Source organism: Ciconia boyciana, chromosome 5, assembly GCF_034638445.1.
Source record: "Ciconia boyciana chromosome 5, ASM3463844v1, whole genome shotgun sequence".
Classification (NCBI taxonomy): domain Eukaryota; kingdom Metazoa; phylum Chordata; class Aves; order Ciconiiformes; family Ciconiidae; genus Ciconia; species Ciconia boyciana.
The window spans coordinates 81,692,847-81,718,306 of NC_132938.1; the positions used below are offsets into that span (position 1 = coordinate 81,692,847).

Here is a 25,460-nt window from a genome sequence, read left to right on the forward strand (position 1 = left end):
TACGAATCTATTTCAGGAACAGGCAGTTTCTGTCAAAAGGTGTAATTTGCTATGTATTAAATCTTAAAAAAATTTAAACTTTTTTGGAGAGGCATATGCAAAACGTACTAGCTGCACTCCAAAATTTACTATTTTAGGGTTATGTGGCATCTCTGTGACATACCCAAGGGTCTGTACTAAATCCCATTGCTAATTTCTGAGCGCTCATTCATGAGTAGTATCTTTGATGCTTCTGTACGAAGGAGTGTACTCAAAAGCCAGCTGCTTTAGGGCTCTCTGTTCTGAGCTAGGAATTTGAGGTTACTGTTCTAGGCTAGTACTTGGTGTCTCATCTCACATTTGGTTTGCTGTAAGGACCAGACATTTGGGGCTATTGAAATCTCAATGCAAAGAGCGCAACCAGAAAGAAAGTTGATTTTGGTTTGTTGGGGTGTTTTGTTTTGTGTTGGTTTTTTTTTTTAAAAGACATGAATAACTGAAGACATGAATAAATAATGTCTCTTTAATTCCCTAAGGAGACAGTGAAAATGCACTAGTACAAAGATCTGGAAGATTCCTATTTCTTGCTGTTGCTACACTGCTGTTATTTGATTGATTGTTCTTGCACTTTAGGTGTGCTCTAGTTTTTCAGTCAATTGCATTTTATACTATTTGATATTTACACTATCTGATTCCGATATCCTAAACTGTATTGTCCCTGTAATGTCTATAAATAGGGTATGCGTTACCACAGCAGCAATGTACTACCTTGGTCTTTTACGCTCAAGGCTTGCACTTCGTAAAAACTTAGACAAATCTAGAATACAGAACCAGCCAAAACCACAAGTTCTGATTTAGACCTACTTGGCTCTTCTGAATCATCACGAGCTCTGGGCAGTGAGTCAGCCAAGAGCTGGTTTTCTCTTCAGTATTGTGTAAACACAAGATGTTTCCCTAGGCTAAATATTAAGTAAAAAAGTCATGTTTATTTGATTTTATTTTTTTTTAAATGTCATGTATTGTATGAAAAATGATTAATACATAAAGCTACCATCTGGGGAAATCTGAAAATCCTTTTCTTTCCCACTTTCTTCATCAGCTCAGCTTTGAACACAAAGCAGTTTTAGGGAACCCTGATTCTATAAGTGGTAATGATTTGGATCAAACTACTGACAAAGCTTCATGTATTGTGGGAAAATTAGCTTTGGAAATTGCCATTTCATTTAAAGTAATTAAGAAAAACCGCAGGACTTCATTCATAGTTATGCCATGATTTGAATTCTTAAAATGGAAAATGAAGTTCTGCAGCTGACTAGTGCATTCTCGGGGAAAACTTTAGATATGGATACGTAGGTGTATGTAAACATGGCATGGGGGGTTTAACCATTAGGATGCTGTAAGTTTGTCGGCTGTGACAAGCACTGGAAAAGCTAATCCTGTTTTCTAGACATCACATCCTTTTGCTTCTGGCAAGTTCTCTCATGCACCTTACTTCTTTCCAGAAATCTGGTGATTTAACGAGGTTAAATCACCGGCTCTTCCCAGCGGTTTAACGAGAGGCAGTTCCCTTGCCGAGCTCTCACGGCCCCACGCGCTCCCTCCTTTTCTCTTCCTGCCCACCCTTGCTGTCTGTAGGTCTGGCTGAGCACCCGCAGCCGGGTGGTGGGGACTCCCAGTCCCTTCGCTTTAGTCTTTCAGCTGTGGTCTTAGCTGCCACGGTGGAAATTCAGCATGGATTGGTGGGCATCAATCTGCCAGTAGATTCATCTCTTCGTGACTCTTCACCATTCATGTGGTTGAAGCGGATGGCAGGTAAGAAGATTAGAGGGAAAAAAATACATATATATGTACTAGAAATATGAGCAGGAACATAGCTTATTCCCTTTTTGACCCCATTTATTTTAGTATAGTCAAATGCTTTTAGTTTGCAATGCTGCTTTCTCTTTCAAAATCAGCATCTATTGTCTGGTTGTGGAATTTGTTAACATAGCCCTTAAAGTTTGTTATTCTGCTGAAATCTATGATTAATTGTGGCCCTTTTTTTCCCCATCTTGTTTTGTTTACAACTTTTAAGATGTAATGCTGCTGAGAAATAGTTGTATGCCATTAAGAATACTGTTTTAAGATAATAAAAGTCCAGTGACTGGGGACTCCTGCGTATGCTATTTAAAAGATTGTTTGGAGGTTTTGCCTAGGAAAAAGGGAGTTGAATCCTGTTAATACCATATATTAAGATGAAGTCTGACTGCTTTTAATACTTGTTTAGTCATGATTCAGCATGAAGGGCAAAGGCACGGTGCAGTGTGTGTCTATGTGCCCATACTTGCGGGCAGTGGTAGGAAATGACCGCAGCGTTCTTCTGTGGCATAGCAAAAGCAGAGCTCCTTTAAAAATAACTGTACAATGAGCTGCACATACAGTCTTTTGGTTTCTTTGTTTATCTCGCCTTCTGAAAATGACGATTCTGAGGGTAGAGGAATTAAAAAAAAAAACAAACCACACAGATGAGAACACACACAGATGCCATACCAGCTCTACAGTAGAATTATAATCCTCCCTTCCCCCCCAACATCAAAGACAGACATTGAAGACATGAAAAAGATGACTGGTGTTTATCTTTTTTTTTTTTTCCCCCTTTCAATAGTGCGGCTTCATGACAGCATATCAGAAGAAGGATTCCATTACTTAGTCTTTGACTTGTAAGTATTTATTTTGCATATGTTTAGCATGTTGGGGATGTGGTATTCAAAGTTTTAGATGTAAATACAAGCTCACAAGATAAATGTATGCTTCTGGTGCAATGAGTTGGACAAAGAGATGTCAACAGAGCTGGAAGGACAGTAATGTATTTGCATGTGCAAGAACTGATTTGTAAGTGTCACTGTAAGAATGCCGTATTAAAAACTTTGAATAAGTAGGGCCACTGTTGAAGTGGATTTTAATATAAAATGTAGGTATGTAAGTAAAAGTTGCATGATATCTGCCAAAGCTAAGCAAACATATGACTCAGAAAAAATAATGTGCTGCAAGCCAGCTGTCTGTAAAGGAAACGTAAAAAAACATGTGGAAGAATAGTTTCTCTACAGAAAATCTCCACTGCTGGATTGAAAGGTAAGCCTGAATTTCCTAGAGGGAGAGACTCTCTCAGTATTTTATTCGCGATTCATACCTTACTGATATATAGAATGTTTCATTTTAACACATTCAGAATATAAAATGCCCAGCATATAAAAGGAAGTTTCCTACTTATTTCCCATTTTGCTTCAGGAATTTCAGTCCTTTGAGCTGTTCGTGTAGTGACTGCGTATGTGGAGCTTGTTTCTTCTAGATAAGGCTGTTTAGCGGGAGAAGGGACGGTGACAACATGAACTATGTGTCTCAGACTCTTAACTTAAAAAGAGACACTGATGTTCTTCATTCTTCCCTGGGACAGGCAAACTTTTCCACTCACTTGAAAAGCTGCTGCTTTTGGTTCTGGGTATGGGCAAGCATAAACGATTAGGAATTGTCTTGCAAAACTGACTTATTTAAGTAAAACTATCTATTTCAACTGCAGTTTTTTCCAGGGCAGTTTATGGTTTTGACAAACAACACCCCCCACCCCCAAGAGCTTTCTTAGGCCCAACGTGCTTTTGCTGGTTAGAATGAGAATACGTTATTTCCCCTAGAAATGTGAAATAGCTCATTTCTAAGCATACCAACTGAAATACTTGCATTCAGTGTAGGTAAGTTAGAACCCGGATCTTCCCCAATCAGTTGTGTGCTTTCACGTTCAGGTTACATTCTGTTTTATTTTCTGACTGAATTTTTTTAAAGAAATCTGTGAAGACTTCATCAAGACTAGATTTCAGACTAGCAATACAAAAATATTAAATAGTCTGTCTGCAGTGAAGGCATTCAGGGTTCAGTACTCAAATCCTAACTGGGCTTAACAGGAACTTATATCCGATTTGTATATATCCCAGGTAAGCGCTCTGACTGTTGGCTTGGAAATGGCTCTAGGGCACAACATGCATACTTGTTCTCTGACATGCACTGGGGTTTGTTTCGCCTTTTTTTTTTTTTAAGGGCTACAAAGGAAATCTTTCTATGTGGATTTGGAAAAATCATCTTAATCCTGAACATTTCCAAGAAGCGCATGCAGAATTCTTAGTTCTAGGGACAATATCCCTTTTATAAACTGGTGGCATTTTTATTTTTTTGTTGTACTACTGTTGGAAAGTACTGTAGTACTACTGTTGTACTACTGTTAGAAACTGTGGCCTACTGTAATTGCAGTTAGTCCACTTCGGCCTTAAACTGAATATACAATGCCAGACGTATCTCAGGAGATTATGCCTGCAATGTGAACTAGAAGGCATCTGAACAACTTCAAAGTTGTAGATACCAGTATCTATATCTTGATAGTAACAGAACAAATAGAAGCCTGTATTCTGCAATAAAAATTAATACCTAACCCAAAGATAACGTCTTGGCAGAAAACTAGACTCTGCAGGAAGCACTCTGCACTGGCTGGAACTTCCTCTGTTTCCCCATCGATCCCATTCAGGACAAACATAGGAACAGGCTCAAACGTATGCTGTGCATCTAGAATGGTCCGCATGGTTTTGTTTTTCATCCCCTTCAAAGAAAGAGGGCTTCAACATATATATACACAGCTTTTTATGTTTTGATCAGGTGGTTTGGGGTTTTGGTCAAAATGAATTACTTTGCAAAAAAGAAAATGTGTAAATGGTAGAGGTAGTGAGCATACTGCCTGATAGTTGTCTTTGGAAAAGCAGTGTGTTGCATTCTTGAAGAACTTTTGGCTAATTAGTAAGGATGGCTGTTCACAGTTCATTTTTCATTCAGACTAAGAAATTATTGCTTTAATGCTCACTAATACGATTTATTAGTGAAACTTCATCTTTTACTGCAGTTACAAGTATGTGGGTTAGAGGTTTGTTTAAATGTATGGAGAAGAGCTGCCACAAAAAAGGTACCATATGGACTTCTTCAGTATGAAGGCCAAGTACATGCTTTTATTTATTTAATTAATTTTGATTCAACAGGAGCCTGACTGTGGTGTAACACTGTCGCCCCACCCACGCATACCATCATGTCATTATCTTAATGATTCCTTTCAGACTGCGTGGGATTCAGTACGACTGTTTTTTTAGAAATTTCTTTTAGACTGCATCCCACATAAGAAAGTGAAGAGGAGGAGTGCTTTTTCTTTGAATAGAAAAAAAACAATCCTTGTCACTTTCTATTTTGAATTTCTAATAATCTCTTTTGAATTAATGTCATAGAGATGTCTGCAGTCTGAAGGAGAAGCCTGTTGCTTCACTTGTATACCTCAGTGATAGCTGTGCTTTTATCTGGAGAAAAAACCTGATGAACATACTCTGTTACCGGCGTGCATTTGGGTGAAGAGTTCCAGTGTCAAAATGGGAAGTGGAAGTCTTTTAAAATTCATGTGGAAACTGGACATGGAACAATGAAAGATGCGCTTTCTGATAAAATGTATTGGGGTGTTCCTGTATTGGGGTGTTCCTGTAAGAAGCCCTGCATGTGAGGAGAGATAGATGCACTCAAGTATTGACATATCATATACACATATATATATACACATATAATTTATCTTTGGCTGCTGAAATATCTACATGGCGGTGTCATTCTGGAGTATGGTAGTTGTTTTGCACTTGACCAGGCAAACTAGTGATTTTCAAGTCTTGTTGATGTCACTGCCAAGGAACAGAGGCATCTTACTGATCTACCAATATGGCTCCTACCTATTTTAGAAAATTAACTAAGATAGCCTTCTGTGATACTTCTCCCAAGCAAAGGACTTGCTCCTGTTATGTTTCTCTCGCTAGATATAGTGATTTGCGGATTAATCAAATGTGCATAGTAAGATTAGTAATGGACTTCATGAAGTTTCTTACTCCTCTTCCCTTATTGGTTAAGGCAACTGTAGTTAGGATTTGCGTCTTTCTATCAGCCCATTTCAGTTGCTAAGCACGAATGAGATTGTCTTCAGCGTTAATGATGTTAGATGAGTTCAAATCCAACCAATTCTGTCAGTATTAATTGCTGTGTCTGAATGGAAACAGCTGTAGCACTTGAAGACTCTCTTGTGCAAGTCAATGAGATTCTCTTTTTTCAGTGTCTTCCATTTTAATGCACTTGTTGAGATGCAACAATTGGTACATTTAGAATCCTGGCGTTCCTGTTGAATTCCAAGTGGAGGGACTGTACTCTGTAGAAGAAACAAAAATACCCAAAAAAGCCTAATTGCAGAACAATCTTTGCCTAGGCTAAGTGCCTGAACCTTTCTTTTTCGGAAGTAGAAAGGTCACAGATAAATGTAAAAAGTATATGGCCACTGTAATTTTGTAAGACTGCTTCCTCGCACCTTCGTTATGGAAGCAATTTAAGAAATAAGAAATGTAAGCCAGAGGGAAACGACGACAGTGTGCTCATCAGCAGAGGCTTTTTTAGCTAGCTTTGCTGATTTGGGAGTTCCTTTTAAATATCTTCTATTAGAATTTCCTAATCAATTGAATGTGGTACATGAAGTTGAGTATTTTTGTACGTGTTGTTATGAATGTTTGCAATAAAAAAGTGGCATTTAACACTGTAAATGCAGTAATTTGTTTTAGTAGAAAGTCAGTTGAATGAAGCAGTCAAAAACCGCTTCTTAGCGTACCTCTTCTGAGAGATAAATAGAAATAGCATCCTTTATACGTGGAATCCTTCTGCTTGCCCCTCTCTCTGCAGTTTTTCTGAAAGACATGCTTGGTGCAGAGGGCCTTGGTGTTTCTACATGCTGCTTGTACTTTTGTTTAAACAAACCCATGTGCTTTATTTGTTGCCATTTTAGTATGTTCTTCAGAAAATTACAAAAGAACAGTGATAATCTGTGAGGACCAGTGGCTTTTAATTTGTACCCTGACTAGAGCTCATGTCATGACTGTCCTGGCATGAAATGGGACCTCACCGACGTCGACAATGTATGTGTATCAGAAAGGCACTGAGATCCATTTGCTTCCCATTTTAATCTTGTGGGGAGAAAGTAGCTTGGCAGCCGTTCATGTAGCTCTATAGTGAAGGACCAAAGTTGTTTGTGGTTTTTTTACTTTTTACCCTCTGCTTTACAATCCTCACTTATATTGTGTATAGCCTACCTGGATATATTTGTAGGTCTAACTATGCTGGTAGTTGCCTTCTAATTTAAGTATACGGACTAGAATCTGTGTATGATTCCTGCCCCACCCGAATGCTACCATCTATCGGTTTTTTCATTATTTTAGTCTAGGGGAAAAAAAAAGTTTAACAGAAGCAGCAGTCAAACTATAGGTAAGTCCTCTATTTTAATTTCCTTCTGTAATTTGATTTCAGACATCGGCCTAAGTATTTCTGTTGATCAGCAAAACCTCCCAGAGTTCCGATTTCAGCACACCTCTCCACGTAAGGCAATTCGGTGCTCCTCCTGGTAACAGAGCAGTAGTCGGAGCCATGTGTCCTCCAAAGAGTACATCACACTTTCGTTTCAGGTCGTGGCCTTCGCTAGGCAAGGAGAACCTTATAACTAAGGATCTCTTCTATTTGCGTAGTTTGTATTCATGACAGATATCTCAGGTCCTTCCCTAGCCATCGTGTTTCATAATTGAAGATACAGGGGGGAAAAAATCCACCTAACAAAATTACATCTAATAAGGAGGAGAATGCTTTGTAGCCGCTTTGGTATTAAACTGTATGGAGTATGAAAAGAAGTTTAGTGGTAACTGCTCTGTTCTTTAATTATAAAATCAGTGGATAACGTAGGTTGGTAAGGATCCCTGGAGGTTATCTGGTCTAACCCCCTTCTCGAACAAGGTCCAACTGAATCAGGTTGCTCAGGGGTTTGTCAAGGTTGGAACATCTTCAGGGATGGAAATTCCACAACCTCTTTGAGCAACGACTGCGTAGTAAATAATTATAATAACAATAAAGGAAGAAAAATCCTTCTATCTATTTGGTATTTCTGGTGTTTCAGCTTGTCTGTTACCTTTCATGCTGTCTCTGCCTGTCCACCCATTAGAGAGTCGTAGACAGCAATGAGATCTCCTGTGAGCCTTCCCGTCTTAACGGTGAACAAACCCAATTATCTCAGCCTCTCCACGTGCCTCCAACTCTAACCGTCTTGGTGGCCCTCCGTTAGACGCCGTTCATTATGTCGATGTTGTTCATGTACGGGGAAGCCCAAAAGGGGACAGAGCACTCCAGGTGTGATCTCACGAGTGCCAAATGCAAGGGAAGAATCCCTTCCTTCAACCTGCTGGCTGTCCTATGTCGTGATGCAGTGGACCTTTTCTGCTGCAGGGGCACACTGCTCATGCACGCTCAATGAGCAAAGGCCACTAACACGGCTGTAACGATTTTCTCAGAGTCAGAGGCTCAGAAGATGCAGGTGAGTTCTGACCTCTCTTAGTCCCCTGCGCTACCTTCCCCCCTTACGGCCATTTAGCTGTCCTCTGAGAATTATTCCTACTGTTTCCTTCAGAGTGACAGAGCCTGGGAATTGTTGCCTACCTGTTCGGCTGTCAGTGAAATTCACCTGCTCTGTTCTTGCTTTTATTTTTTCATCGTTCAACAATGGTTATGAATGCCAAGCAAATGTTTAGTGTCAGCAAATAAGAATGCCTAGCCCCCTCTCTTCTCCGTGCTTGAGAAGAACAAGCATCAGCTTGGTGTTCTCTCCCACTGAAACGCACTTTGATGACAAAAGCTTTTTCTTTTCTTTTTTGGCTTGGATCAAGAATGAGTGTTTTAGGGAAGAATAAGATCAAAGGATGCTTTGTTTTTTTCATTCATCACAAAATGAGAATTATTCCTCTTTACCAGAACTGTGGTAGACAAATATATATGCAAAAAGGAGGTATCAAAGACTGTCAAAACACGCATCAATCAAACATTTTGTGTTACAGCAACCAAAGCCAGTTTCTGGAAGGTAGAAGACAAAAAGAAAAAGAAAGAGAGTACAAATTAGGCAACCAGCTATTTCACCTCCTCCAGATTTTATCGCAGACTTTTGTACAAAATAGCATTCTGTTACCTGGAAGTGATTACTTTCCAAAGTCAGTGAGGTGTAAACTCAGAAAAAGGATGGTGTAGCCCAAATGTAAAAATGGAAACATGAAAATAAAGTTTTTAACTGGCCTGCTTGAAGAAAGGAGCTATGTTACCGGTTGAGCAGGTCATTTCTGTTGTCGTCTAATGTGACTGAATAACTGGGATCTACAACGAACTGGTAGTACGGCAATCTGCAAATTAGCGTTACGGTTCTGAAGATTCTCAAAGTATCCTCCTTTCTAATTTTTTAATCCTATTAATTGTATTCAATACTGATTGTATTAATTGTAGTGTAGATTTTTAAGCATCTTAATCTTTAAGCATCTTGTAGCCCACTCTGGCTTTTACATTTGGGAATTTATTGCGAATATAATGTGCTATATGAAAATTCACTACACTCATAAACAGTAATGAAATACTAACATTGGTCTCCCATCTAGGAATTATTTATGTTGGCATATCAGTAGGATCAAGGTTTTGGAAAGCAGGAAGGGGACTAACTCGTGCATCCTGTCTGTTGAGGGTGCGTTTAGGTGCCCTGGTTAGGCTGTGCACTTGGGTACTCCACGTCCTGTGCATTTTCAAGGCTTTCATCCGTTTTCAGCTGTTGATACCGCACCTGTATCAATACAGCACCTGAATATATGAAGATTTGCATTTAGCTGTGAAAGTATGCCAGTGTATTCCATAAAAGAGAAATGTTAGAGCATAGCACAGGAAAGGTCTTCCTGTTTCTTTGAGTCCACACTCTGTCGTTGACACAGGCAGCCAAGTTCCACCATTTTATTTAGAAGCGTATCAATCTTCATCTTAAAAATAGAGCAGCTGTCTCAGTTACTTTACCAAAACCTCTTAAATTACACCAGCTTTATGACTGTTAGAAAACTTCTCCTGATTTTAACCCTATATTTATTGACAGGTATTGTATGCTTATTTATTATTGTACTAATATTGTTCCTTACAGCTCTCCTCTATGGAGAGCACGGTTTATGCTCTTTGTCTTCAGTATTTATTTTCATGCCTCTTAAACTTCATTTTGCCAAGCTAAACTGACTTTGCTTCTCTGAGAAGAGATGATGAGTAAGTGAGTGGATAGCCTAGTAGCAATTTTCTGCTCATAATGCTGTTTCAATTCCCTCTTCTGAATGTGAGTGACCAGAACTGTGTACGATACAAGGAGGGACTTTACTGCTGTACGTAAGGATGCTGCTGTCACCCTATTTCAAATGCATTCCAAGACTCTGGCAGCATCCTGCTGGTGACTCATGCTAGACTGTCATCTTCGGGTTATAACAACACAGTTTTACTTCTTTTTAACCACCTCCTGCCATTAAACCACTGGTTGTACAATGAAATCCTAAGTATGCAACCATGCACAGTTGCTTCTGTTACTGGTCCTCTGGATCATACCGTTCTTCCCTCAGACTATTAATGCCTCCTAAATTATTTTAAGTGACACTTTCACTAAACTATTCCTACTTTCTCAGCAAAGACAACTGAAAATTTTCTAGGAAAAAAATCTGCCATTAAATTGATTGAGGTACACTGCTTCTACTGGTACTCTCCTTCCAACGCAGTAATCCTCCTTCTAGCAAAAGCACAACAAGCAAGCCGCTCTGGCGCATGGGTACACCTCTGTTGTGTTTTGACCTCCACTTCAAGACCCTTTTCTCTTTGTAGCATTATTGTATTCTCCTTCCTCACATCTGTCGTACGTTGCAGTTCTCAATTTATCCTGAACTGTCCTGAACTTCAGCCACAATTGTCCTTGCTGGTCAGTCCCCTTGATTCTTGTAGTTTTACTGCCTACTCTTGACATCCTTAACTGATGTATGGCATCTTGCCCAATAAGCTGCTGCTCTTTGCCTTTATTTTCTAGTTATGATTGCTCTTCCACCACATCCTTTTTATTCATGTAACGAGTTGGATGGACAAACCTTCCACTTTAGTTTCTTCACCTTGCTGGTCCTTGCATTTCTGTACAAATATTTCAGTTACTCCTTTCTGACTTCTCCCTGTCAGGTTAATTTAAGATGCACATTTTCACTTCTGAAATCTCCTTTCCCATCTTGCTTTCTCTAACAGAGTCACCGGAGGTGAATTGTTTGAAGATATAGTTGCAAGAGAATATTATAGTGAAGCAGATGCCAGGTAAGTAATTTGTTTTTCTAACATTGCCTTTAATAATTCTAGGATAGTTACTTAAATATCTCATGGTGTTTGGCATCAGTTTCACTAGCACGGTCTGTGAGACCCGAGGATTTCTCCTAGAGTTCTCTCAGACTCAGAAGGGCACAGTTTGGCATTTTGAGCTCACGACTGTGTGGTGGAGAACTCGTATGAAGTCTTGATGTCTGCTGATCTGAAAAAGCTGAAATTGGATCTCAGTTTGGAAACTTGTGATGTTAAAATCTTACCCAGTTTTCTCCTCTGCAAACTGGACATAACATTTCAGCTATATCTCATCTAGGGATTCTTACATTTGCTCATCAAAGTTTGAAATATAAGTTGGTCTTGAAAGAATTTTACATTAAATATAATTTTTGCTCTCAGTCCAGAAGTACTAATTTCCTTTTCAGATGTAAACATTTTTGTTGTGTTTCATCAATAAGCAATTATACTGTGCATCTCATAGTCTGAGCTCAAATATGAAATCTCTAGCAATTTTCTGCAAGTGCTTGTTGAAAAACTTGAAGAATAAGTTGACGATTATCATAATTTGCATGCTGACATAAAGTATCAGGGCCGTTTTTCCGTCTCAGAATCTGTTTGCCCTCATATAATAATAAATCTTAAATATTCTCATATAATTATGAATCTTAAACATTGTGGTCAATTACTTTAAAGAAAATACGTTCTACCACTACACTCTTCACAGAAAATTTATCTCCAAGTAAATTTAAAGAATCCTCATGTTTTTGTGTGTCCATAGTCACACACCACCGATACGTATTTAGTAATTTTCAGTTATTCCTTTACATTTGGAATTAATTGACTGGAAGGCATTAAGTGTCCCTAACAACAGTGGTAGGATAATAACGAACAAACAAGAAGTTACTCTGAATATTAGGAAGCTTCTGCTGTTGATTGCTCTTACTAATTTCTGTAGGAATGGTAGAAACATCATTACTTTAAGCATTTAAATGTGGAACAACACATAGCAAAGCACACTGTAGAAGAGAAAACAAAATCAGTAATTTGGGTGGGGTGGTAGGAGAGGAGCTATGTTTAAATAATTTTTGAATTATTTTTTGCCTGCTGTGTGATTCAAGCAAAACTTCTAATATTGATGCCAAAGGCCAGCATATGGTGTCATTGTGTGTTTTTAAGATACTTGTGATTTAAAAGGAAAAATTGCAATGATTTTTTTTCAGTTCTAGAATTATGACCTATTGGAAGGGGCTGTGCATATATATATATAAGATATATATATGCATTTTATATATTCAGTAAAAAGTTGACCAAATAAGTGAAATATCTAGTTATCATGCATCTCTGTATTTTTATATATTTATATATATATTCATGTGTGTGTATATATATATATCTATATATATAGTGTGTGTGTGTGTGTATCCCTCTAGAAATAGTTAATGGAGTTTATAGATGCCTATCCTAGGACTGTTAATACTGGTCTGCTCCTGCAAGCCCTTACTCACGCAAGTAGTCTTTACTCACACAAGCAGTCCAGTTCAGTGAGTCGTGAACTACTCGCCTAAGAAAGGGTTTTCAGGCTTGGGCTCCAGTTACTGATTTATGACCGTTCCTTCTGAATTCCATGGTCAAAACGTTTTGGATGAGCAGTATCAAATCCTTGGCCCTTGACTACTAGGTGTTACTTACAGTCACTGACTTCTGCCACAAGGATATCTTTAAAAAAAAAAAATTTATAAGCTCTTGTGGTGCCGAAAAACATCTGAAAAAGTTCCTGTGCTGTAAAAGATGAATGCTTCAGTTGTGCTTTTTGGCATTGTAGGCTGACCAAAACTTGCAAACCTGGGCATGGAAAAATAGGTGCTACTTAAATTATTTAAAGCACCAAAATCAAACTTTTGTCTGCATTTTTAATGTGGATTTCCATTTCATGAGTGACTCCTAACTCAACTCGTGCTTGACGATATTTTAAATGAACATGCATGCCGCCTTTTTGAGTGACTTGGCTTTATTCTACTAAGAGTTTTTAAGAAACCATTAGATTCAAATGAGAAATGTTTTGCTTTTCCTTAGCTTTTGACTTTGTTTCATTTGTTTTCTGTATACCACTTCATTTCTGAACATTTTCTTGTTTCAGCACTTCTTGTGATGTTAACTTCACCGTAAAAATTTTAAAAAGCCAAAACATAGGACTAATTGTTTTATGGCCTCCGCTTTATTTTTCCTACAGCAGTTTTTGGAAACTGGAAGAAGCTTCCATACTGCTGAGTGAAAATACCATCTAATGATTCTGTCTCATAGGTGTCATATGTTCCATGTTAAATGTCTTTTTTGGTTTGTTTTTGGCTTTGTTTTGGGTTTTTGGTTTTTTTTTTTGCTTTCCTTTGTTTTTTTGGATGTGTTAGAGCTGGAAATATCTCTATATTCAACATCGTTTTCTTCCAGTTCAATGTGCAATCGAGACTTGTCAGGAGGTGTAAAATTGTTTTTGTTCCTTCTATTTTTTTAAAGTTTTATTTTAGTTTGTATTTAATGTGATTATGTGCCTTTAAAATGTTCTCCCTTCCATTCTGCCCTTGTATCTTTGCAGTCATTGTATACAGCAGATTCTAGAAAGTGTTAATCATTGTCATCTAAATGGCATAGTTCACAGAGACCTGAAGGTCAGTATCTGGTGCCCATCAATTGGATATAAGAGTTTTGGGGGTTTTTTTGCCGCTGGGTATGGGCAGAGGGTGGGTTGTCTGCCATGTTCCCTTGCCTATCCTACTCACCCTCAAAACAACTAGACGAACAAATAATGCATGACGCCTCTTTCCAGTTTGCAAGTCTACAGGCCTAATATACATCATGGCAAAAGGGGGGAATGGTTGCCAAAAAAACCGTCTCCTTCCAAGGCGCTGGATTTATCCCATGCTGTCGAACGTGTCTGGTGTTCCATTAAGGGTGTCCACGTATCGCTGTGTACGCACACGGAGGTGAACTTTTGGCTGTGATGTATGTCAGCTTGCAGATTTAAACGCCACTTCTGTTCTGAGACCCTGGGTTGCAGTAGCAGAACAACCGGTCGCACACTGCTGCGTTAGAGTATGACGAACCCTCAGGCAAGTGACGCTAATTGCCGGCTCAATTGGACCGCGAGAAGTTAATAATTGACCTAAAACACCGCGCTTGGAGCGGGGGTTTTTGTGTTGCCTCAGTGGCCGCTACCGTTTCTAACGCCTCTGAGGGAGCGCTCGGCGAGAAAAGGCGGGAAAAGCACCGAGGATACGACCTCGTCAGCGAATCATTGGCACAATTCCGTACGCCTTTCCGACAATTTTCCTGTTAAAAATTGTCATTAAAAAAACCAAAAAGCCAAATTATTTTAGAAAAATTTCGTTTTCTCACAAAAAAAAAAAAAAAGAAAAGAAACTACCAGCAAAGCAGCAGCCGACCCGCAGCACGTCTCCGCGGCCGGCCCCTTGCCGCCGCCGCCACCAGCGTGCGGGGTCCCGCCGCGGCCCTGCCTGAGGCCGTCGTGCTCTGAGCGGCGCGGAGCGGAGCGGGGCAGCGGCGAGCGCGGTGCCCGCCCGGCCCCGCCACCGCCCCCGGCCCCGGTCCCGGCCCCGGCCCCGCGCCGCCGCCCCGGCGCCTGGCTGCGGCGAGCGCGGGCGGCGGGTGCACGCTTGGAACTAACACGCGCCCCTGGTGTTTGCATGCAGTCATTGCATTCAGCAGATCCTGGAGGCTGTGCTCCACTGCCATCAGATGGGCGTAGTCCATCGCGACCTCAAGGTGAGTGCTGCTGCTGCCGCTGCCGCTGCCGGCCCGCCCAGCCGCCGCCTGCCTCCGCCCCGCAGCGGAGAGCAGCAAAGCCTAGCGAGAGCGAGCCTCGAGCGGGGGAGATGTAAAAGGGTTTTCTTGCGTTTTTTTTTCCTGTTTTTCCCTTTCGTTTTTGTTGTTTTACTTCGCCTCCCTATGCACGAGAACGAAGCGCTAGCATTCACTGGAGAAAACCTGCCGCAGGCTTGCCGGTACCTACCTGCCCAGATCTGGGCTGTGAAGCAGCCGTCAGAGTCTGCTGGCACCTATTGTCAGTACCAGGGAGAACAGTAGCTGCTTCTCAAGCGCTTGGTGTATACGCAAGCTCTTCCTCTCTGTCATCCAGAGCTTTTGGGGCAGGGTGCGGGCGGAACTTCTCCATCTCTCGTCAGCAGAACTTGGAGTGCTTCTGGGAAGCACGCTAGCGTTTGCACGCCACGCGTTTTGGTGACGAAGGGCCAGCTGCTACGAGATTGCTGGCACAAAGACCTCTCTCTCCTCCAGATGATGACTGGGCTACGGAGCATCTTTAGAAAGCGGGAATTTCTACAGAGTTCTCACCATGATCACCTGAGGAGGGGAGCTCCTTCCGGACGAACGGTAGCGTGGGGATAGAAGCTCCAGAAAGAAAACCCCTGTCTTGAGAAGAGCGTTACCTCTTTCTTAACTGTGTACATATCCAAATGGCTGGAGACGTCCGCTGCAGAAACACTCTCTGCGTTTAAAGCGTGTTGGAGTGGAAAGGAACAAGTGAAGATCATTTTCTGTTACTGGGAAGCTCAGAGAGACAAGTCTGTCTCAAAGCCGGTAGTAAACTAGCCTTGTGGGTAAGGGAGAGGACTTAATCTGGGCACTTGGGCTTCAAGATCCTCAAGTAAAAGACGACTGTTTATTTTGAAATCAAATGGAAGTGCACTGTCTGAAATACCAGATCCTTTACAAAGGCAGAGAAAAAATGCATGTGGGCTAAGGCAGTGAAACAGGCTAATTCCTTCTGGCACAGCTTCTTTGTCTCTTATTTTCCTTTCTGCATGAGTTATGGGGAGCAGGAATTTCCTCCCAGGATAGGAGTTTTCTAGGGGTTCTCATTAGCAATAATGTTGGAATCAGAACTCCGTCATCTTTCTTGCCATCCTTCGCTCCCAGATAAACAACTGTTACAGTCATTGTCTGAATTTATAAAGTCCCTTTGTTGTCGGATAGGAACATAAAGGGTTACGCTCTGAAAGCACGGAGAGCGTGATGGATTTCAAAGACACGCACACAAAATTCTCTACCCCTTTTGGATTTTCCTGTGTCACGGTTGTACAACAGGAGACTGAGAAGTCTCTATCCAATCCATAAATCTTACATGGCAGCCGGATAACATGGAACAAGTTTAAATGAAAGGCTGTCAAATTTGTCCAGCTGCTCCAGCGATTCCTGTCCTCACCGTACATGCAGTACTATGCTTCTAGCATGAAAAGAAATCGAAAAAAAGGATCGTAGCCATGCAAGCTGACAGAATAAGGAATACTTTCTAGTACTTTTCATACATTCGCACAAAATAACTTTTTCTTTGGAAATGCATTAAATCCGGCTGTTCCCTGCTCCAAACCATGTGTGGATTTCTTACTCTGGCAAATCCAGGATGAATTGGAAAAACAGTGTGAGAAAAAATGTTTCTGCCAAGCTGTAGTACCCAGTTTCATTTCTGAAAGTGAAAACTTCAGGAAGCAGAAAACCATCCTTCTTCAGTTACTGCTTTGTGGCAAAAGAAAAAAAACAGAGAGTGAAATGAAAGACTGTGGTGAAATCCCAGCAGAACTCTCTGTACCGAAAAGAAGATGCCGAGGCCCAAGACCAGAGCTACAAGAGGAGTAGAAGATGGTTATGGCCTGGCATGGATCCTTAAACTGCAAAACTTGAGGGATTTTTTTTCCGATAACTCAGACCACAATTTGATGGCATGTTTGGGGGTGGGGAGGGCAACAAGAGGAGGAGATTCGGGACAATCTCGTTTTATTTAACTTTCCTTTTAGCATCATTTAGTAGCAAACAGAGAGGAGCTTTGGCAGCCTCTTACGACCTGCAGAAGCGCTTGTGGCTGCTCTGTTTGTAATCCTTGGTGTAGGTCAGAATGGTGGTGGATCCTGGATCCAGAAAAAATTAACGTTAGTGGTAGTCTGTCTTTAACAGATGGTAAAAGTGCTCTTCCGTGTAGGAACTGGAGTTCTTGGCAGTCAGCAGCATTGCTGCTTTTGTGGAACTCTATGATTATGACCCTCTTGCATTCCCCGTTGAAGTTAAATTAAAAACAAACAAACAAACAAAAAAGCAGATGCTCTGGTTATATTCAAGGAAAAATACACAGAGGCGTAAGTACTTGATCTCTAAGAATTAAAGACCTTTGGACAAAATAAGGCACAAATCATGTTAATTTATTTGTAAGTAATTTTAGCAGTTAAGACTGCCATTCTACATGCTTGACTGCAGCCAGTCTACCGGTCACACAGGGTGACACTATTGAATCCAAAGTAGGAGTCCTGAGTGGCCCGCGCCGGGCTGTTAATGTTTTCCAAGTAATTGCAGTCATTCTGAGTTCATGCATGATAATTAGCTAGTATGCGTCTCGTCATCCTGAAGTGACAGCTGCATGTTGTTTAAGCACATAGTCCCACACAACGTCGCCCTAAAGGCTGTTGTCTTTGGCGTAGGAGTAAATCAGGAAATCTGCTTCGGCTTCTGTTGAAACGTACTCACCTATGACAACGGTATTTCGGCAGAGCACTTGGATTGGCAGGGTAAAGACACGTAATGGAATTTAAATTAAAAAAAAAATCCTAAAGGGGGAAAAAAAAAACCCAGCAGCAGCGAACACAAAACTACTATTTTGAATGGAATCACGTTTTGCGAAGTGGTATGCGCTTGGTAGGTTAGCGCTTGCGTTTCAGCCAAGAAGGTCACAACCAAATAGGATCATCCGTTGCTGTACGAGGTTTATATAAGAAGTGCATTCCAGGAAGTAATTACTGTAAACTTCTCTCACTCCGATAGGAAACCTTCCAGAACTACGTGACTATATGTTGAAATTAGTGTAGTTAAATGACAAGCAGCGTGACATTGCTTAAATCAGCGTTGATGAACCTAGAGAAGAGCCCTCAGCTATTCCGTCAGTGTTTGATATAAGGTAGTTGAAGTGGTTAATGATAAAGTAAGTGAACATAAAGATTATATTTTATTCTGAGAGACCTTAATTTTTAAAAATGTGGAAACAGGAGATTCATCAAGTAACTATTGATGAAAGGTTTGTAATACTGTCTTTTGTATGACGTAGCAACAAAGGGACGAGTGAGGGAATGGTGTTTGTACATTGCTAAAAAAATGTCCCTTTACAGTTTGGTGAGAGGGAAAAAACCACCTTTAGACTAAAGAGCTTGTCAGGGCCAGTTGTGTTAATTAACAGAAGTATCACAGTGGTTGAGGTCTTAATTAGGCTCGAGCATATTTTGCTGCATACTTGACAGATGTATTAAAGATAGCCTTTGCTGAAAGAAGCTTATGATCTTAATTGTTTCCAGGCTCAGTACCTGCATGGGATTAACTGTAATCACATAAATAGTCCCTTGGAAGCCTATAGGAGTGCTGCTGGGTTTAAAATGAAATAGGTGTTTAAGAGTTTGCAGGATTGGGTCCCCAGTGCCAGAGTGGATGTAGTGAATTCCCTTGTGATAGATCGCTACAAAAAATGCTTCTGGGAGAGTCACGGCAATACCCTTGAAAGTGAGGTTTTGTCATTATGTAAATGTAGAACAAAACCTTCTTTAAAAATCATGGAGATAAAAAAGAAAGAAATGGCAAGAAAGTACTATAGAGGTCACAGTTCTCTGAAAAAATCTGTTGAATTCTACAGTATTTTGTAAGTTATTTTTTAAAAGATAAAGTTAAGGTTCATAGAATAAAGTTATTTGGACAATTTGCATTTGATGTATTTGCTAAATGAAGTTAAAAGGATGCATTATGAACAGTTGAATGAACACCATTATGTTCAAATCCTTTACTTTTAATTGTGCGAGTGTACTGTAGCATTTGATTTCAGATGTGACCAACATACCTTAAAAAAAACGCAAAGCGGGAACTTTTGCAAGCATAGATTGTTATTCGTAACAGGTTCTCTGCAAGCGCAAATGTGGGCATGCTGTTTTTGCTGAAAGATTTGCAATGTAAATACACCTGCCCTCTAAATACAAATATAATAATATATCTGTTATTGTTAAGCTGTCATGCAAAACATACTTATGTTTGACAGTTATAGATGCCTAATCCTGCAAACTGCGTAGGTTAGACTAGTAATCAAAGAATACGTGTCTTTTGGGGTTTTTCTGCAGCATTTTTCCTGCTAGCGAGCTCTTAGGAGTCTCTGAATTGTCCTGGCACGCAAAAAGGTGTCGCAGTTCCATACGGCCATTCTGGCCGACCTCCTTCTCCAGTAGATCTGCACGCTGTCCTTAGCCTTGCTGTCACGGGATCAGGAAGGCTGTTTACAGGCCTGGTGGTTCTTTCCAAGTAGGAATGGAAAGTGCAATTTTTGCAATTTCATGGAGAAAGCGCATGGGTTTTTTCTCTTTTTCACTCCTCTAAGTATTTGTTCTTTTCCAGACTACCATAACTAAAAGAAAAAGTGAAAACCTGTCTAAAATATATTTACTTATCTTTTCATCTTAATTTTTTTCTCTCTCTGAATAAAGCCTGAGAACTTACTTTTAGCTAGCAAATCCAAGGGAGCTGCAGTAAAACTGGCGGACTTTGGATTGGCTATAGAAGTCCAAGGAGAGCAACAGGCTTGGTTTGGTAAGTAATTTTTTTTTTTCTCCTCACCATTTAGTCAGCGTCGCCATTAAGCCTCCCAAACCGCCCAACGCTCACCCTAGTGTAAAACCTGCAGCCGTGCGACTACGGGATACGTAGCTCTAAGGGATATTTTGTTCATAGTTCAGTCTCTACAGCTGACTACACTTTAGACCTTTTTCTCCAGGAAGAATGTTCTCTTCAATTCTCACCGAATTAAACAGAGCTTGGCAGCAGACCTTACTTGTTTAGAAAGAACAAAAGAAAAAAAAAACCCACAAACAAAAATCCCCCAACATCAAAGTGACCTGTGGCTACGTCTCCAGATCTCAGAGCTCGCTTAGGCAAGAAGTGGCTCTGCCTCATAGCCTCCTCTTCACTAGCAAAGGTGGATCACCTTACCAAACGACGTAAAGTGGCAAAGGTCTCTTCTGTTGGCACAACTGTGTTCATACTGGGGATTTTGCCAGCACAGCAGTACCAGTACGGGGTAGGATGGAGGGAGAGGATTTTTAAGTTCATGCTTCTAGTAAATGTAGCTTTACAAACGTCCCTTTTGCATGTAGTCTAAGTGCCATTGACTTTCTTGATCCTGCAGCTTAGGTTTCCTGATTCCTGGCTTGTCCTAGCTTTTGTCAGCCTGTAAGTTTGACTGAGATGTAGGTGCAGGCAAGCCCCTTCTCCCCCGCTTTCCCTTGTGTACCTACAGGAAGGAAATACGGGTGTAGAGCCTGGGAGGGAGATGGGTGGTTTCCAGTCAGAGGTGCTCGGGTGACTGAGGAGTAAAACTGTAGGTTAATACTGCTGAGTGTACCTCGCTGACATCAAAACATTTCGTCTGAACAGTTGTCCATCAGCTGGAAATACCTGAAAATTTTATTCTGAAGCACTTTGGACTGTGACTTGAAGGAAGAAGAAAAAGGGGGTTGAGTACCTGAGACTGCAGACAGTCATCCACATCCAGATGTTGCTGTGACAGTACAAGTTACCTGTCCCAGCTGTTTATATTGCTGTCCTAGAGGTGACTGCCCCTTCACATCTGCAAGTAAAACTGTCCCTAAAACTGTTCTTTGACCCACTGAGGTCAAAGTAAGCTGGCTTATTAAAAATGTACAGTCATTAATATGTAAGCAACTCACGTAGTAGATCATGGAGAGCATAAACCCAGGGAGGTAAAGGGTAGTTAAAAACATCTGGAACCTTGCACAATAGTTTGGAAAGGGTTGTCTATCCACAGCTTACAAAAGTCTTCAGAAGTTGGGACTAGAGTTTCTTAGCCACTTTAGTGATTTTGAAAACATTCTCTTCATCTGGAAGGGATGAAGAGTGTGCGTGCTTGATGGTGAAGGTGACAAAGATGTATGGGAATGTGGAAGCAAACTCCGTGTGTGCGTGTGACCAGCAGATCTTCTGCTGTCTGAAGCACATTCTGTGCTTCAGACCTGCTCATGAAATGTTGGAAAGGGAGGGTGTCTGCCCTCCTAAAGGTGGCAATTGACGGTGTAAACCAGGTCTCCAGAATCGATACCTGCAGTGGATCTTACGTGTCCTGTACAGCGCTCCACTTCAGGTTGTGAGAAGAGGATGGGGGGTAGTGAGTTGAATATTATGCACTTCTCTCCAGTTCCACTAAACTATTCCTTTTTTTTTTTTGTTAATTTAAAAAAATTGCTGATTGCAGGTTGTTTGTTACCGTTAACAGATGCCCAAAGGAAACTAGTGGAAAAGATTTAATACTGGTCATTTTAAATAATAGGACATGTACAAATGTGATGCGTCTATCTTGCGTAGCACCCTCTTTGAACAGATGTGAAGCACAGGACAAAATGTATTGTAAATCCCAGGAGGAAAAAATACAGAATAAAATATTTATAGCAGCTACCTATTCTCACTTAGAGGAACTAGAAAGTGCAGTTTAAAATTGAACAAAGTGATTGTGAGCTTGCTGTCAAAGCCTAGACTAAAAGCACAAAGGATTTTGTTCAGGCAGTGGGTTGAAAGACTGAGTGTTTGAAATTTGGGTTATAACTACATGTGGATGCAGAGCCAGTACCGTTGGACATATGCTGGTAGCTTTATAAGCTAGCCTGTTGTTTTAAATCCCAGCCTTTATATAAATGGATTTCAGTAATCCACAGAAGACAGAGGAGATTGCTCTTGCACATTAACAAATAGACCAGTACAAAAGGAGTGGAATAGAAATAAGACAAAACACAAGTGATTTGTTATAACGACAAAAACATCTGGTAAACAGGAAGCATCTCAAGAAAAAAATCAGCAGAATGAACTTGACTTCAGGGATATTTTCTCTAGATGGTACATCTGTACGGATGCAGATGATGCACAGGAGGTTGCAATTCCCTGCAAAATCTTGCACTTTATTTTTTGGTCATTTGGTTCTTGTTAAGTGCTTGGTTTAGACTCGTAGCATCATAAGGACTGCCATGCTGAACTTGGTAGAAAGGAGATTGAACAGAAGGTCTTCAAAATATGTACATGAGGAAGAGGTAAGCTGGCAGCAAGATAATAGAAAGTAGTCTAATGTGGGTCTTTTTTATTTTTAATTCGTGGTATTCATAAGGCTAGTGGGTTCTGTACCTTTTCTGGAACTTCCTCTGCAAAACCTTCAGTAATGGTCTGAGTGCCTTCCTTTGTCGTCTTATGACTGCTTTAACAAGGCAAAACATGAACTCTGATGTGCTTGACGTTTTGAACTTTTTCTTGCTTCCTTCCAGAAGATTTTTCTGCTTTCCACTGGATTCTGCAGCACTTAGTGACTCATGGTGTGCTGTGATTCTAATTATAGCTCTGCATCAGTATGTTTCTCTTTTTTCTTTTTTTCTTTTTTCTTTTTTTCTTTTTTCTTTTTTTCTTTTTTCTTTTTTCTTTTTTCTTTTTTCTTTTTTTATTTTTTGTCCTTTTTAAAAATTTTTTCCTCCCCCTCCTCTTTTTTTTTGAGTGTAGTCCTGTGGTGTGATGGTCACTTTTCTGCTTAAACCATGGCTATGCCTCAGCAGGAAACTGGCTAGATCTGGGTGTTTGGATACAACCGAATACTTTCCTGGTTTGCATGTTTGTAAAACAAACCTGTTCCTTGCCTGTTTGTAGAAGATGTTGAAACACCCCACCCTGCTAGCAGGTGTTTAATGTACTGGCAAGGCGTCAGGCAAGCTCCACTGACTCACCCGCTCACCCGGGCAGGTGACTCACTGCCCCTCGCTGAAGTCAGTGGAAGGACCGCAGTTAACTCACTGGTAGCTAGATTTAGTCCTAGTTGCATCTCATCTTAGATTAAGTCAGTAGCTTCACTGAATTAGTTTGGTAGTCGCGTTAAATTTAGGCTGTATACAGTTAGTCTTTTGGATCCAGCTGTGCGGGAAGAGGTGGCTACTGCCCCGTACTTACTCTGAGCTGCTTGCTCTTGCCCCTTGCTGCCACCTTCTCCGTATCTTCTCACCAGACTGCTCGTTTGAATTTTTATTCTTGAGTCAAAGGGAGGTACGGTAGCAAAGATGTACAACTTGCACTGTTTAAACTAACATGGTTTGTTCTGCCATATTATTTTGGAATCTTGCATGAGCGGTGCTAAGAGGCCGTAAGTCTAGCAGGGAGGTGATGAAGGCGTAGGGCAGATCTTAGAGCAGTCATCTCTTCTGCTGTGTGTTTAAGATACATCTCGCTATGTTAATTTAAGTTTATATTGTGGGATTATAGTAAACCTTCAAGCCAGGTTTGACTCAAGACATGCTCACCATTTATGAAGTCAAGTATGTATGTAATCTTTGCGTAAGAGGGTTTTGAGACTATAAGCTATTTAGGCTGAGTAACATGCCATCTCGTGTACCCGTGCACCAACTGAACTCAACAAAGCGCTGCATTTGTCTTGGGCCTCTGGATACTTCTTTAAATCATACGATGACAGGAGTACAAGGTGATGCAGTCTTTTCTAGACACTGTACAGTCACAATCAGTTTCCAGCTTTGCGAGTTGTTTTAGCTAAAGTAATTACTACTATTAGCAATAGTTTTCTTAAAAGTACACACTCGTATTGGGATCCCTCTGACCAGGTATAGAATTACCTGGTAAATTAACAGTTAAGAATTTCAGGACGTTTTTTCTTTTTCACTGAAATCATGACTGGTACTATGTGTTTGCTGCTTTACACAACTTCAGAATATGTACTAAAACCATACCAATTATTTCTGTTTCGACCCATTCTGTATCTTCATCAAGAGACGAAGTTAGCTAAGTACTATATTTATTTTTGCCTTTAAGTTTATTTTCAAGTGGTGCACAGTAATGTTTATGAAGCTGTGGCAAGTTTGAAAGTCAAGAAGACTTTACTTCCCCTTTAAAATGAAGAAAAACGTTAATGTAGAGCACTACAGCCAAGAAGAGATACGAAACATCACTCTATTTAAAGCTACTTAGAACATATATTTTTCAGCTTCTTAAAGGCGCTTAAGATGTGTTTCCTGTATGATAGTACACTCTAACAATTCATAGCTCTCATATCAGGAGACTGCACAAAACAAGCTTATTTGTCATGAAAATATTTTAACTATATTCTCAGTAGAATATACAGAATGTGTTCCTTCATTTCCTCCTCCCACCCTAAAATGATTGCTGGCTGCAGGGCAAAGGCTTCCGTTTTCTGTAGCTGTAAGCTTTATACATTATCACCGTCTCTCATAAGTTTTGTGGAATCCGGTGTGGTATTTCAGACATGACGTGGTCCTTCATGAAAGCCACCAAATTCTCACCTTTCAAGAATTCCCAAGCATTTATTTTAGGCAAAGATGCTTGGAAGAACAGACATACTAACTGAAATGGTACAGAATGTTACTGGTCATTAAGTTTTTATCAACTACAGTGTCCTAAGAAAAGTCTACATTTATACCCACATTTTGCATTTCTCCTAAGAGAAAGCAGTGCTGCTGGCAATGAATAAAAAGGAAGAACATAGACATTTTAAAGGCTAGATTATCTCAGAGGTGCTTTTTGTGAACTTTTGTAAGGAGGTTTCCAAGAGTGGAATGACTTCACAAAAATGAGTTTTACAGTGGAAAGACGGTATTAGAAGTAGCTGTGTGAAATACAAATAGCAAAGGCTGTACGACGGCTGAGCCCTAAGCTGGTGGTCTTCATACTGAGTAATAGCCAGTTGTGCTCTTGTGAAAGCTAATCCTGAACATCTCTGAACATTTAATTTGCCACCATCTGGCACTGGCTGAATTGAGTTTCCACTTCTGTGTGAAGAAATTGGAACAGTGTTTTTACTTTCTTTTTTTTCTTCTAAATGAGAGATCTCCCCATACATGAGCTTTTCTTAGATCTAGCCCTACGTGTTGTTTACTCAGAAATCTGCCCTCCCGTAAGACTGAATAGGGCTCTTTAAATGCTCCTTGTAGTTCCGATACTGTAGCTTAGCTGCCCCTCTGTTTTGTTAATTAGTTCCCCATAAATGTCAGTGGAAATACTCTGTGTGCGGTAACAGTCTTCACAGCTGACAGCTGATGGACTCCCAGAAATCCCATGCAAGTCATGTTTACAGTCTTAATTTTATAGTTTGGGGCTATTTTAAAACAGACTGAATTAGG

At 40.4% G+C, this 25,460-nt stretch overlaps 1 protein-coding gene across 10 annotated transcripts in view; it reads left to right on the plus strand.

The window, feature by feature from the left end:
• CAMK2D (calcium/calmodulin dependent protein kinase II delta) overlaps positions 1-25,460 on the plus strand; it is a 163,581-nt gene that overhangs the window by 92,691 nt on the left and 45,430 nt on the right. For 4 of the 10 annotated variants that reach the window (XM_072861741.1, XM_072861739.1, XM_072861738.1 and 1 more), the window contains 4 exons: positions 2,624-2,678; positions 11,161-11,226; positions 13,820-13,892; positions 19,761-19,863. In XM_072861741.1, coding sequence (XP_072717842.1) covers positions 2,624-2,678; positions 11,161-11,226; positions 13,820-13,892; positions 19,761-19,863 — 297 coding nt within the window. Of the gene's footprint in view, positions 1-1,614; positions 1,792-2,623; positions 2,679-3,025; positions 3,091-11,160; positions 11,227-13,819; positions 13,893-14,964; positions 15,007-19,760; positions 19,864-25,460 lie in introns of those variants that run through there. The other 6 variants (XM_072861735.1, XM_072861737.1, XM_072861736.1 and 3 more) reach the window with 3 other exon arrangements.